Source organism: Leptonychotes weddellii, chromosome 9, assembly GCF_054177405.1.
Source record: "Leptonychotes weddellii isolate Sample4059 chromosome 9, ASM5417740v2, whole genome shotgun sequence".
In the NCBI taxonomy this organism is placed as follows: Eukaryota; Metazoa; Chordata; class Mammalia; order Carnivora; family Phocidae; genus Leptonychotes; species Leptonychotes weddellii.
In genome coordinates, this window is record NC_138377.1 from 79,904,351 (window position 1) to 79,917,217 (window position 12,867).

General features: G+C 39.7%; 1 protein-coding gene across 2 annotated transcripts in view; it reads right to left on the bottom strand.

Annotated features, from left to right (window-relative positions):
- Positions 1-12,867, bottom strand: part of FBN1 (fibrillin 1) — a 218,550-nt gene that overhangs the window by 189,729 nt on the left and 15,954 nt on the right. For both annotated transcript variants that reach the window (XM_081831045.1, XM_081831044.1), the window contains exon 2: positions 1,396-1,478. In XM_081831045.1, the coding sequence (XP_081687171.1) occupies positions 1,396-1,478 (83 nt within the window). The remainder of the gene's footprint in view (positions 1-1,395; positions 1,479-12,867) is intronic.

Consider the following 12,867-nt stretch of genomic DNA (forward strand, 5'->3'; position numbering starts at 1 on the left):
AGAGAAGAAATTTGGAATCCATTACAATAGCACTGATTCTATAGTCAAGAAGCTGTTCATCCTTTAGAGAAATATTAACACTTTCATGTCACTGAGAGACTAATATACTGGTACCAAATGCTCTGCTGGTGGCCAGAATAACAAGTTTAAATGGCAAGTGATTTATATATATTAGCAGGTCACTACGTTTTATATTCAAAGGCATGATCCCTTCCTCAAATGCAAGCAGCAAATGAGATGTGCAAGGCTAAAAATAATACACTTGATAGTGCATTCAAACATCTGAAAAAGCTTAGGATAGGGATTGAAAACTATTAAGAAATAAACTGTCAAAGGATCCTATAAACATCCAATTAAATACCTGAAGACAGCATTTCTCAGAGATTCTATAGAACACCAGGGAGAGGGTTCTGTTGTCAAGTTCATTCAGAAAACTCCAAACACCATTCTATACCTCTCTTAGTGATTAAGTTTTGATCCCTAAATAAAGCACAATGTGCCAAATGAATAAGGTGCTTTTGGTCAAAATCAAGAATTGGGAAAGAGATTAACTTTTTCAGGTCACCGAGAGAACACTGGTTGAAATATTCTGTTCTTCGACACAGACCACTCTAGGCCAAGAGAGAAAGTGGAGTAATTCCTTAACATCCTTTCAGCTCTAAATTTCCCCATTACACTGACAGAGTTTTCTGAAAACTGGAAATCACTTCATAGGTATGACGACAGTAAAAGTTCATAAAGGACAGAAGCCATAACCAATCTGACATAGTATCTCCATTACATAGCACTTTTTCTGGCATGTGGTCTGCCACTCCACATTTGTGGGATATGATGACAATCTGGAGATTTGCTGTGATTGCACAGTCAATGGAGGAATCACTGGTCCCATGTGAGCTCTTCCCTCCTCTTTCCATTCATCTGCATCTGATGCTCTATCCACTTCCTTTCCTCTCTAGAGTTAGGTCTGTCTTTGGCCTCGACCACCCAAATTCAATGTACAATGTTTGAGTAGGCTTGTGGGAGGCCAACAGAGTTAGAGATGACAGTAAGGAAAGCAGCAATGGTATCCTTTTTTCAAAATCCCATCAAAGTGATTACATAGTCTATGAAGCCAGGTCACATGTACCCTTGAGCAAAGTAACCCTGTGGCTCTCTTCCCTATATGCCAGAAATATTCTAAAGGAAGTCACTGAACTAAAGTATAACAGTCGTTTGACCAAATTAGTGTATTTCCCAATCTGGCTTCAGAGGAAGTAGGAAAATCTTAGAGCTGGAAGGCTCTGCTATAAACATACTAATGGTATGCAGTTACAAAGAAACAAGTACTAAGAATCACCATGCAACCAAAACAACAAAAGAAGAACATGAAGAATGACAGATCGTCTATTTACTTACGGACAATACACTGATTTCCACCAGGTAAGGTTTTCCATCCAGGACAACAGTAAGCATTATAACGTGATCCACAGACATTGGGTCTGGAAAAAAAAAAAAAATCCAATCACAAGAATTCCATACTTTATATATATATATGACAAAATAAAAGGAAAGAAAGGTCTCTGAGTTATAAGAATGGGGCAAATTTTTGCAGACTAAAAAAAAGGTAAACCCATGGTACTTAACACTGGCTTAGTAGTTTGGGATTCTTTAACATAATGATACCAATAAGAATATCCCTTAATATTACCTATGCATACATCAGAAAAATTAAAACCAGAGATGCCAAATGCAGTGCATTCTATCACTGCATTTGGCATAGTTATAAATATCTATGGGGCTATATGAGTCTAATTTAAACAATAAAATTCCTACCAATCTAGTTAAGAAAGGTCATCATAAAATCTGCATATAGAGTTTTAAATTTCTACTCATTGAAGCTGTGCGTATTTTTTTTCAATGACCCAACTCACCCCTAAAATGTGACCATATTCTTCCTTTCACTAGAATTATGGGAATCCAAACTCTGACATTAGTCAGAAAAAATAAAAGCCAAAAAATGTAAATATTTCTTTAGCCAAAGTTTGGAAACACAGTAGTTGATACCGGAAGTTACAGGAAAATAAAAACATGTAACTTCGGGTTTCTTGTTTACAGATATTTCATCAGGTTTCTTGGAGCAAAGCCTCCATTCAGAATCCAGATGATCCATACTTAACAATTTAAGGGAGCCACTGGGTAAGGCTCTAGCTAGTTCTGTATCAGAAATTAAGGCAGAGGATTGAACACAGCAACCCCAAAGAAACCATTCATTTCACCATGCCACATCCGAGGGCCTAAACCTTGATGCTACTTCCTCAAGTTTAGGGGCTGATGAATAAGGTCAAATGTTTTGCAATCAGTTTCACAAACAGTGGCTATTCCAAGGCCCGCTGGTATAAATCCTGCAGTCCCATCAGCATAAACCTTTAAAAACAACTTCGTAACTAAAATGTACTTCTAGTTGGGGTGTGCTCACACGTTCTCCTTGTCTGTGTCGACCACGCGTAACAGCACGGAAGCTTCCTGCATCTCCTCTGAACTCACTACTTCAAGCACAAGCAGGACAGGGAACCAAGGTAAGGTCTTTGCCCCATCCTGTGCTCCTCTCATGGCCCCAGAGGACCTGGAGCACTGCAGGGCAAAAAGCACACTTCCGACTGACTGATGTCGAGGTCAGAGAGAGAAGTAGGAAGAAAGTTAAAGGAACTCGGGAAAGGGCCCTACATCCATACCCAACAGCCCCAGGTATCTCCAAAGCTACCCAGAAAATGACTGGATAGAGGCTTACTTTGTGCCTGATGCGAGGGGCTCTCTGAGCCTTAGTTTATGTCTCTACACATCGGGATAATGGAATGTCTGCCTTGGCCCCACATCATGTGTGTCTATCTATCAGATGAAATAATGGACATGAATGCAAAGCAGCTTTACCTTCTGACCTAAATTAGCAACTCAACCAAAGGAACTATAGAAGGTTAAGGAAGAGAACGTTTATCACAAATTCTAAGCCAGGGGTTCTCAATCCTGCGCCCCTCCTGTGACAAAGTAGTGCCCCAAACTTCAGTTCAGAGTACCCAGAACTCCTCAGGGCAAGTCAGAATCTTGGAAAGGGGAGTGAGACGAGAAGTTAGGATAAGGAGCTAAGGTTGGGGGAGCAATCAAACCTTCCAAACTCCATAAAAGTTCTCTAGATTGAAAATGATAATCCAAGCCAGAGTTAACCACCTCAAACCTTCCCCACTAACAGCTCATTACAACTCCACTGGATCCATTCCAACCCCAAACCAAATCCTGGAATAGCTTCAGAGGACCCCTGAACCTTTGCAGGTGTCCTGTGGTCGGAATAACTATGTTTTCAAACAAAAATCAGGACATATTGTCTGACAAGAATGAGTGTATTTATGGAGTAATAACACATATAACATGGTGAAAAAGCTAAGAATAAAGAGTCCAGAATCAGAAATTTCATCCTACAAAACAAGATATTCCAAAGATTTTCTAAGGTGTTTGAAAAATCACAGTAATATAAACATGCCTCATTGTTTTTTCAATGTTTACAATCAACCTACAGACAAAAGATGGAAGAAGTTACGATTTACAATGATTGCAAATCAAAATGTAAATGTTTTAAACCTGCACCTGTAAAAGTAATGGTATAGCTGTCATAAACCAGGAAATGAGTTGGGAAGAAAGGTATGGAGAGAAATAAAGTAGTTGATCCAAGAAACAGAGGTTTAAGTATATTATATAATGTTTTAAAATAGCCAATAACTGAAAGTCATACTATGATTACAAAAAAAAAGTGGGAAGGCAAAGAGAGAGAAAAGGTATAGATATCTCAGTGAGCTCTGGCCCCATCTTTCATGGCAAGGAGCCAATACGGGTACTGTGTAAATCTGGAAATAGAGGAACAAGCACAGTGCATGGTGTCGTGAAGATAAACATGAGAAGAACCAAAACCAGAAATGGTTAAAATTGGTTGGCTCAAGAGATGAGAATCTGGGGAAATGAAGAGAAATCTTTTGCATTCTCACCTAATACTCATTCATAACTGCTCATTTTTTTAAAGCGTGCCGTTATACTTTGATCATCCTCTTTTATTTAAAGCAATAACTTTACTTTAAAAGTATAAACATCTTCTCTCATAAACGGGGTACTTTCTGCTTCATTGTATGAATGGTTTCATTCATTCACTGTTCCGTTTCATTAGTGATCACATTTTCCCTTCACTGCATTACTAAAGTTCTACATAATGTCTAATTGTGATTTATTTTTGTCTGCATGCTCTGCTTTTTTTTGCGTTTAATAACTTTATCCTTTATAGTAAGTAATATATCATTTCATTTCAAGTGTTTCAACCAACCTCCTCAAACAATGACTGTTTTAATGTCATTGCCATTCATCCTTTAACACACTGAATACTATTAGGCTATGTGGCTTATTGCAAGGTAGTAGAAAGATGTAAGATTTCTCCTCTGCAAACTTTGGTCTTGAGAACTGCAAACTAACAGCACTCATTCAAACAAGCTGGGTGGCATTTATTCTACTTACACACAGGAAAAACAGCTCTAATTCTAGAAATAAATGAATGTCTTATTTAAGTTGGAAAGCACGAAGATATGTAAAGTCTAAAGTAGACACGTTGGATTATTTCCATTATAAAAGATTTTATTTTAAGGTTTCAGCACAAAAAGCAGTAACAAAGAAGATAAATCTTTAGTGGTTATTTTTTTGTGTAAATGAAAGTGTAGCATTCATACCTTTCTCTTCCTTTTTACTTCATCAGCCATACCCACCAAACCCACCACCAAAACACGTCAAGAGTTAAAGCTCAGTGGAAGTGGCAGTAGCATTTGGTAAATTAAAAGTAAAACTCAGGGTGCCTGGATGGCTCAGTTGTTAAGCGTCTGCCCTCAGCTCAGCTCAGGTCATGATCCCAGGGTCCTGGGATCGAGCCCCGCGTCGGGCTCCCTGCTCAGTGGGGAGCCTGCTTCTCCCTCTCCCACTCCCCCTGCTTGTGTTCCCTCTCTCGCTGTCTCACTCTCTGTTGAAAAATAAATAAAATCTTAAAAAAAAAAAAAGTAAAACTCAAAAAGAACTTTATGCTAAGTGCTAAAGATACATTATTTCATCCTCATAGCAACCCTTTGAGGTAAGTTCTATTATTACTATCTTTAACACTAAGGAAACTATGGCTTAGGAAGGTTAAACAAACCAGCAAGTTCCCACAGCTTCGAAGTAAAGAATGGGGATGTGAACTCAGGAAGCCCGATGCCAGAGTACACTCTCTTAACCCCTATGTTAAGGCAGAGATGCATTTGGGGGCAAGATGGTATTCCACCCAATAGGATTCATGAGGGTATGAGTAACAAAAGCCACAAAATGTCCATCAGTAAACAACCAATTAAGCATAAAGGGTTTTTACCTGTATTCTAACAGTTTGGGGTGGGGGAGGAAAATTTAGAGTCCACTTCACCATTGTATATTATATTGTTTTAATTGCTAAGTCTTTATCTGTAACTTCTCTTACCAATTGCTTTGAATACAATGCTCTACAACAACCCACCTCCAATCTCTCTGGGGAATGGGTGAGCCTCAGCAGGCTGAATATTCAGATCCAGTTCAGACAGTACTCAGAGATTGTGTGGGCTAGCAAACGCCCCTCTCAATGGAGCAAACAGCTGGGCTTTGCCATGTCTGACCACATCAGTGCAGGAATTGGCCTCTGTCCGCAGCGTGTCCACATTCCTTAGCCAGAATCCACTTCTGCAAGTCTGGCCTCTCTTACAGGCAAGATAGCCTTTTTGCTTCCTACCCCAAGTTCAAATTCCCTTTCAGACAAGACTGGGGGAAAAAAAAAAAGTTCAGGGGGCTCTTATTTCATACGCATGTGAAGTGATTAAATCCTTGGGCAAGAAGAATACCAAGCATTAGTTAAAAGTTAATGAGGCTGACCCTACTCCATGCAAGAGTTGCCTGCTTTTTTGAACTGTGAGGGGGAAAATGATGACTTAGTCCTCTTAAGTATATGTGTGGAGGGATATCAAAAGGCATACACCCCCACAAAATAAAGGGTGCCTAACTGTCCATGTAACATGCCTCAAGATAATATCCTAATATTCCACTATTCCAGTTTTTAAAAATAATAATTTTCTCTGTCAAAAAATGTGAAAGATCATGAAAAAACTATAATACACAAATGAGCTACATATATTGTGAACCATACATCATGACTTTAATAGTTTTCTGACAGATTTTTTTTATCAAGGTAAAAAGAAAAAAACAAAAGAAAAACTATGAGTACTATCTGATGAGGGGATCCGCTACTACTCCAATAAACTTCGCAAGAGCTCCCCCCTTACTTAGGTGCCTTTATTCTGGCCCTTCTTGCTAAAGACGATGTCACATCCTCTAACAGTGATTTGAATACCACATGTGACTATTCCAGTCCATCTGCCAGTCACAACATCTCAAGTAATGAAACTTCAAACCCTGGTAATGAAAACGGCTTCCATGGCCTCCTCAAGCTTCCATGGGGGCCCTTCAGACCCAGGGACTCCTTTCTGGATTGTCTGGGTCAACACTGGCTGGGACTCAGACAATTCTGGTTTCCCCCTTTGAAGGCATAAGCCAGCCAACCTCTCCAACCTACTTCATGAAGTGTTATCCTTCTGATTTTTTGTAAATCTGAAACTATTCTCCAGTGAAAAGTTTCTTAAAAAGTAAAATAATAATACTGCAACCATGCAATTATAAATAAACTCTTCCAGGTTTTAATAGTGATCAAGACACAGTCTTTGCTGTTGGAAGAAGGCAGGCAAATAGTACAGCAGGTAAAACACAGACATCAAGGTCAGCCTGGAGAGCTAGGAGTCCAGAACAATGGTGCTTTGCCCCATCATCCAGCGTAGGCTCAGCAGAAACCTCTCTGAGCTGTGACTTGACGTTTCCCACTTGCTAAGAGGAATCATTATTCCATCCCACTGCTGAAATTCCTCTTAAATTCTCTAATTCCATTAGCAAACCCCTTGTTCATTATTTTATTTCAAGTTCTTATTTAAATTCTGGTTAACATATATAGTAAAATAGGTTTCAGGTGTCAAGTTCAGTGACTCATCACTTACATATAACACTCAATGCTCATCCACAGCAAGTCCTCTCCTTAGTGCCCATCCCCCACCCACCTCCCTCCAGCAACCCTCAGGCAATCGACTTGTTTCAATCTTGGTGTTTCACTGCTGGCCTGCTATCACATTCTTTTTTCCTGGCTTCCTCCTTCCTCTCTACTTCCTTAGGACAATGTAGCTAAGTATCTTTTCACGTTCACCACCATGTTTAGTTCAGTTCTCCTACATTCCAAACATAGACCTTCACCCTCCCTAAGATGTGAAACATCTCACTATCAGCTTCAGATCTCTGCCAGGTAGGCCTAACCAGCCCACCCTCATCTTCACCTACACCTTCAATTCCACCGTTCTGTCCCGCTCCTTCCCCCCATCATCTCAGTCCTCACTCATGCATTCGCCACTCCTCCAGGATACACATGCTAAATCCAGATGCTTCTTCCACGTTTCCTTTTTAATGTATCATTTCATTTCCCCCTGCACTGGTAATCCTCCTCCTCAATTCATTCCAACCACCTCTCAACCTACCAACACAAGTCCAGACATATCTCTCAAAAACCTACATATGCTATATTATAATTATATATTTTAAATAATTATATGTCTAGATTCTCACCCCTGAAACCTGCCTCTGCCCACTCTGTTCCAAAACTTCAGGCAGAGAAACAATGTTTGCCATGCCCACAATATCCTGGAGTCTATTTAGAAGCATACAAGATAACATTGACTGAGTGCCTTAGTAAGTACAAAGTACAATTAACAAAGATTAATACTATGTCTTTGATGTCCTAAATAGGCCATCTGTAAATGCCACTAACATGGAAACTGCCTAATAGAACTATTTCTTACAAATTAATCCATTTAAAAGAAAAATCTTTCATACCTATTTGAAAGGTTATCCTTAGCTAAACAGTAATGTATAATGGTTTCATGCCTTGGTTATTTTGCTGATGTGCTGATCATTAATTTATTGTGATCAGTCAAGTTATCAATATTTACAGTTCAGGGATCACTATATTTCCTTCAAAAACTCAATGTAGACAATTCTATTTATTTCTTTAGCAAAAGAAAAACAAAAATCCCAAAGCAACTAAACAAAGGTTTTCAGCTCACAGATTGGTGCACATTTCACTGTGGCAGGTTGTTGCCACTGATCAAGGCCAGAGATGGTGCCGGCCATACATGGCCAAATCCTAAAGACAACCATCACAAAGTTCACGGGGCAGCGTTGAAAGGTCTTTCTGAAGGTGCTACTTGGGGGATCACTTTCCTCACTGCTGAGTGGGGTAACTCACAGCACAGGCACAACAGAGAGGGGGCTGCATCAACAGTTTCATTTGCTCTGCACCCTACAGTGTGCTTTTGTGGGGATTTTGTGTTGATCCAAAGCAACAGTCCAAGAACTTAAAAGCCCAAGAATTTAGGTCACCATATCAGGGACACACACACACACACACATACACACATACAGAGCTTAAACTAAAGAAACAGGAAGTTGCAAAGACAGTTCCCCCAAATCTGGGAGATCATTTTAGACTGGCAGCCTATTTAAAACCTGTTGGAATCTTTTATAGGTGACTGGAGCGTGTGTGTAGGTGTGTGTGTGTGCTTTTCTTTGAAAAAAAAGAAGAAGAAATTAAAGCCACAGGGTACACTGTAACAGGAAACTAGACATTGAACCACAAAGACCAGAAGCGCCACTCTGCATAGCAGGTCCTAATCCTGCTGATGCACTGAGTACTTTTTGCTTCTGGGACTCTGGATTAAACAACCCTAGAACACACAAGTCTGCAAAGACTACTAAACCATCCAAGTGGCCCCCAAGCTTCTAAAGGCAATGACTGGACTAACTTGCTGTCATAGTCTGCACTGAACCTACTGCTCTCTAAGGGAGGGAGAGCTGTGTCTGGCCGCCTGGCATTAATGAACCCCTGGCTGGTTGTTTAAAAAGGTGCTCCCATCTACACATGGGGAGAGATGTATTTGTTTCTGAGGTTGGAACTTTACTATTTGACTCCATAACGACAAGGAGGGATTGTCTCAAAACCAAAAAATGAGGCTGTTTCAAATTTGCATCTCTCCCACATCCAAGAGGATTTGACCAATGACACCATGAAAACACATGATGCTTCTAGAAAACTGTTTCCCAGAACTCTGCAACCCCTTGACTTTACCTATGAGTTCAAGGATTATGCTGACATTTTCTTTGACTGGGCTGTTACTCCATTTACTCAAGCCAAAGCCATGTTGTACTTCTCCAAAGGGTAGATGAAATTGTAGAAATGATTGAAACACAAACAAGTAAACTAAAGAACCCGGTGTGGTAAAAGGCAGAGCCAGGTGGTGTCTGGGGAATTCACTGCTCCCTTCAGTCCCAACTGTTCCCTTCCCTCGTCTTTACCACCTGAACAGAAAAAACCACAATTCTCACCACTTCCCAGAAATCTTCAAACCACGAACTCTGTCCAGGGAGATAATAATATCTTCTGAATGTCCTGGCAGCCACACAAAAGACAGGAAAACCAGCCAATGGGGTCAGGCTTAGGGGAAAGAATGGGGTCCTTCAGGAACTGGTAGGGCACAGTGACTCCATACTCTAGTTCCGGGGACTGGCAGCTCCCAATTGGACTAACAGGTAGAGCTCCAATATGTCATTTCTCTATTGGTATTTAAAACTCGGAATGGCTTTTCCAACAGAAACAATATTAATAGGTGGTGGTTTGGTCCCCAGGCTAGTCAAATAGCAGTCTCTATCAGCTAAATAGGCTATTGTAGGCTGGTCTGGGAACCTGACCACAACTTAAAATGTTGTTTCTATGGGAAAACACATTCCACGGCAGGCAACCAGAAGGAAACTTGGCTACTCAAACTCATGGTCCCTAAAGCTACAATGAGCTGTGAGAACCGAACACCTTAAACTCAGGCCACTCCACAGTCCTGAGAGGGCAGCTGGGATCGGCGCTTGCCCAGCCCCAGGCCCAGTGCCATCCCCCACCCCTGCGTGAGGCTGTCAGGGCCAACAGGGCAGATCCAGTAAGTCAATAAATGAGGAATTTAAAAACTGAGTATACACTGAAACTAGTGAAACATTGTGTGTCAACTATACTCAAACAACAACAACAACAACTGGGGAGTAATTGGATATTCTAATCCTTAATATACCTGATTTCTTTAGAGACCAGAAGGTTCCACCCCGCCAGCAACTATGAGATCAATATCCTGGACTGGTTCACAGACCAAGAGTTTAGTGAGCCATTTCCAGAAAGACTGGCTTCCAGATGAAGCAAAGAAGCAGGTCAGTTTTGAAGTCTATTTGGTGGCCTCAATCTCATACTCAAGTTACTTAAGCATTTCAGATCCCCTGGAATCCAATAATTACCCTCTCTTTTGCAACGTGAGTTCTCTAAAGATAGAAAATTCAGATCTATCTTTACAACCCAGCACCTAGCACAAGACCTAAATCTTAAATGGTAAATGAAGGTTTAGGGTTTTAAATGTACCTGTGACTAAGACAAAAGTGAGAGAGAAAGAACTCTGTCAGAGTAATGAGCATTTAATTTGTTGAAAAGGTAAATGTTTATAAGAAAATAAATAACAAAATAAAGTATGAAAAAGATCATTATTACAAAGAAATCAATATCATTTCATCTACTTTTTTTAATTTTAAAAACTGAAAATGAAAAGTCAAGATACCCATAAAGAGAATTCACGGGGTCTGAGAGTGAAATTTTTCCGTGTTTCAGATGAATCACTTAGAAACATTTTACAGCTACAAAAGTTTCAGAAACCTTGTGCCTCAAACTTTATTTCATAAGAGTCAATAGGCAATGGGTCTTTTAAAACATTTATCTACCAAACTTTTTCATTAGCACAGAAGCAACATTGTTGCTAAGGAACAAAAAAATAGAAAATAAATCATTGATAGAATTTAAGTTTCTAAAAGTCGGAAGAAGTCAGCTAAAAGCATGCAGTCGTTGAGATTATTTCATTGAAATTAACGATTCACAATATTAGGGATAAAGAACTTGATAACTTTTTTTAACTTTGCAATTGAGGCAAAGTTGTAAGCACTTATTTCTAAACATTTAGATCTCTGGAAATTTTTAACAAGAATAGGCTAATTTAAATTTGAGGAAATTTTACTGAATCAGAAATTTATCTAGTCCATGTGAAGATATACCGTAGACTAAAAGTAATAATTAGCAATTTCCAGAGAGCTTTATAATTTACAAAGTGATCGTGTGACTCTTCCTCCAAGTCTTATCAAGAAAATATATTTCTGTGCCCATTTTCAGATGAGGAAACTGAAATTCAGAGAAGTGAAGTAATTGCTCAAAGGTCACACAATGGAAACATGTCATAAATCACTAATTAAAAACAAAAAGAATTTATTAATAAAACATTCCAAGGTCAGTACTAGAGATTTTTAGAGATTAGAAAGATGTTTCCATAAATACCCCAACAAGAATGTGTTCATTTATACAAACTAGTTTATGCATAATTTTTTGTATTTCGGTTTTCTTTTCTTGGGTCTACAAAAACAAACATTTTAAGACAGATCTTCCAAAGCATATTGGAAAAAGAAAACAATGGTAAAAGGAACACATTTCAGAAACACTCACTCCTATAGACTGCTGTTTCTGTGTGGTGAGTATCCTATCCCGTTCCTTCTAGTGAAAATATGAGTTAGCTGTTAATATGTTCAGTGTTTGGGGGAGTGGGGGGATGGGAAGCAAGGTAGAGATTCAAAATGTGGACAATTCAAAACCTACTCAAAGCTGCCATTGGAGAGGCACCTGGGTGGCTCAGTTGGTTAAACATCTGCCTTACTGCCCCAGCGTCCTGGGATTGAGCCCTACATCAAGCCCCGCATCAGGCCCCATGCTCAGCAGGGAGGCTGCCTCTCCCTCTCCCTCTGCCTGCCTGTCTGCCTACTGTGATCTCTCTCTCTTTCTCCATCAAATAAATAAATACAATCTTAAAAAAAAAAAAAGCTGCCATTGGAATATGTTTTATACATGTAATTGAATATGGGTGTGACTTGTCTTTTTAAAAGTCAGTTCAAGCAAAACCATCAGAACATGCAAGCAACTGTCTGATCTGGCTCAGGAAGACAATGAGCTGCACAAAGACCAGGGTGACCCAGACGATGTTCTAAAAAACGCTCTGGTTTTGGGTCTCTATGACTTAATTCAGAGGCTGTCGACACGCTGCCCATTCCATGGAGAATGTGGCAACTCACATTTCAACTGCCAGCACATCTCTTCCCTGAAATCCAACCCAAAAGATTTCCCTCTCAGCCTGAGTGATGCCAGCACTGTCCTCCCCAAACTTTTTGAGCTCTGGGGAAGGTGGGACAGTATTCGTGTTGCAAGCTATAACTAAGCAGACTGGGATCTCAGTGCTAGCACAAAACTTCAACATAGTGACAACCTCTAAGAAAGGAAATGATGCTCACTGGGTAGTTGAAGGTATTAAAAAAGTTAATGCTAATTTTCAATGTAATAGAGGTATTGTGTTTATGTTTCTTAAAGAGTCCTTATCTTTTGTGGTGTGTACACACACACACACACACACACACACACAGACTGGAATATTATGCAGCCATCAAAAAATCGAAATCTTGCCATTTGCAACGACGTGGATGGAACTAGAGGGTATTATGCTAAGCGAAATAAGTCAATCAGAGAAAGACATGTATCATATGATCTCACTGATATGAGGAATTGTTAATCTCAGGAAACACACTGAGGGTTGCTGGAGTGGT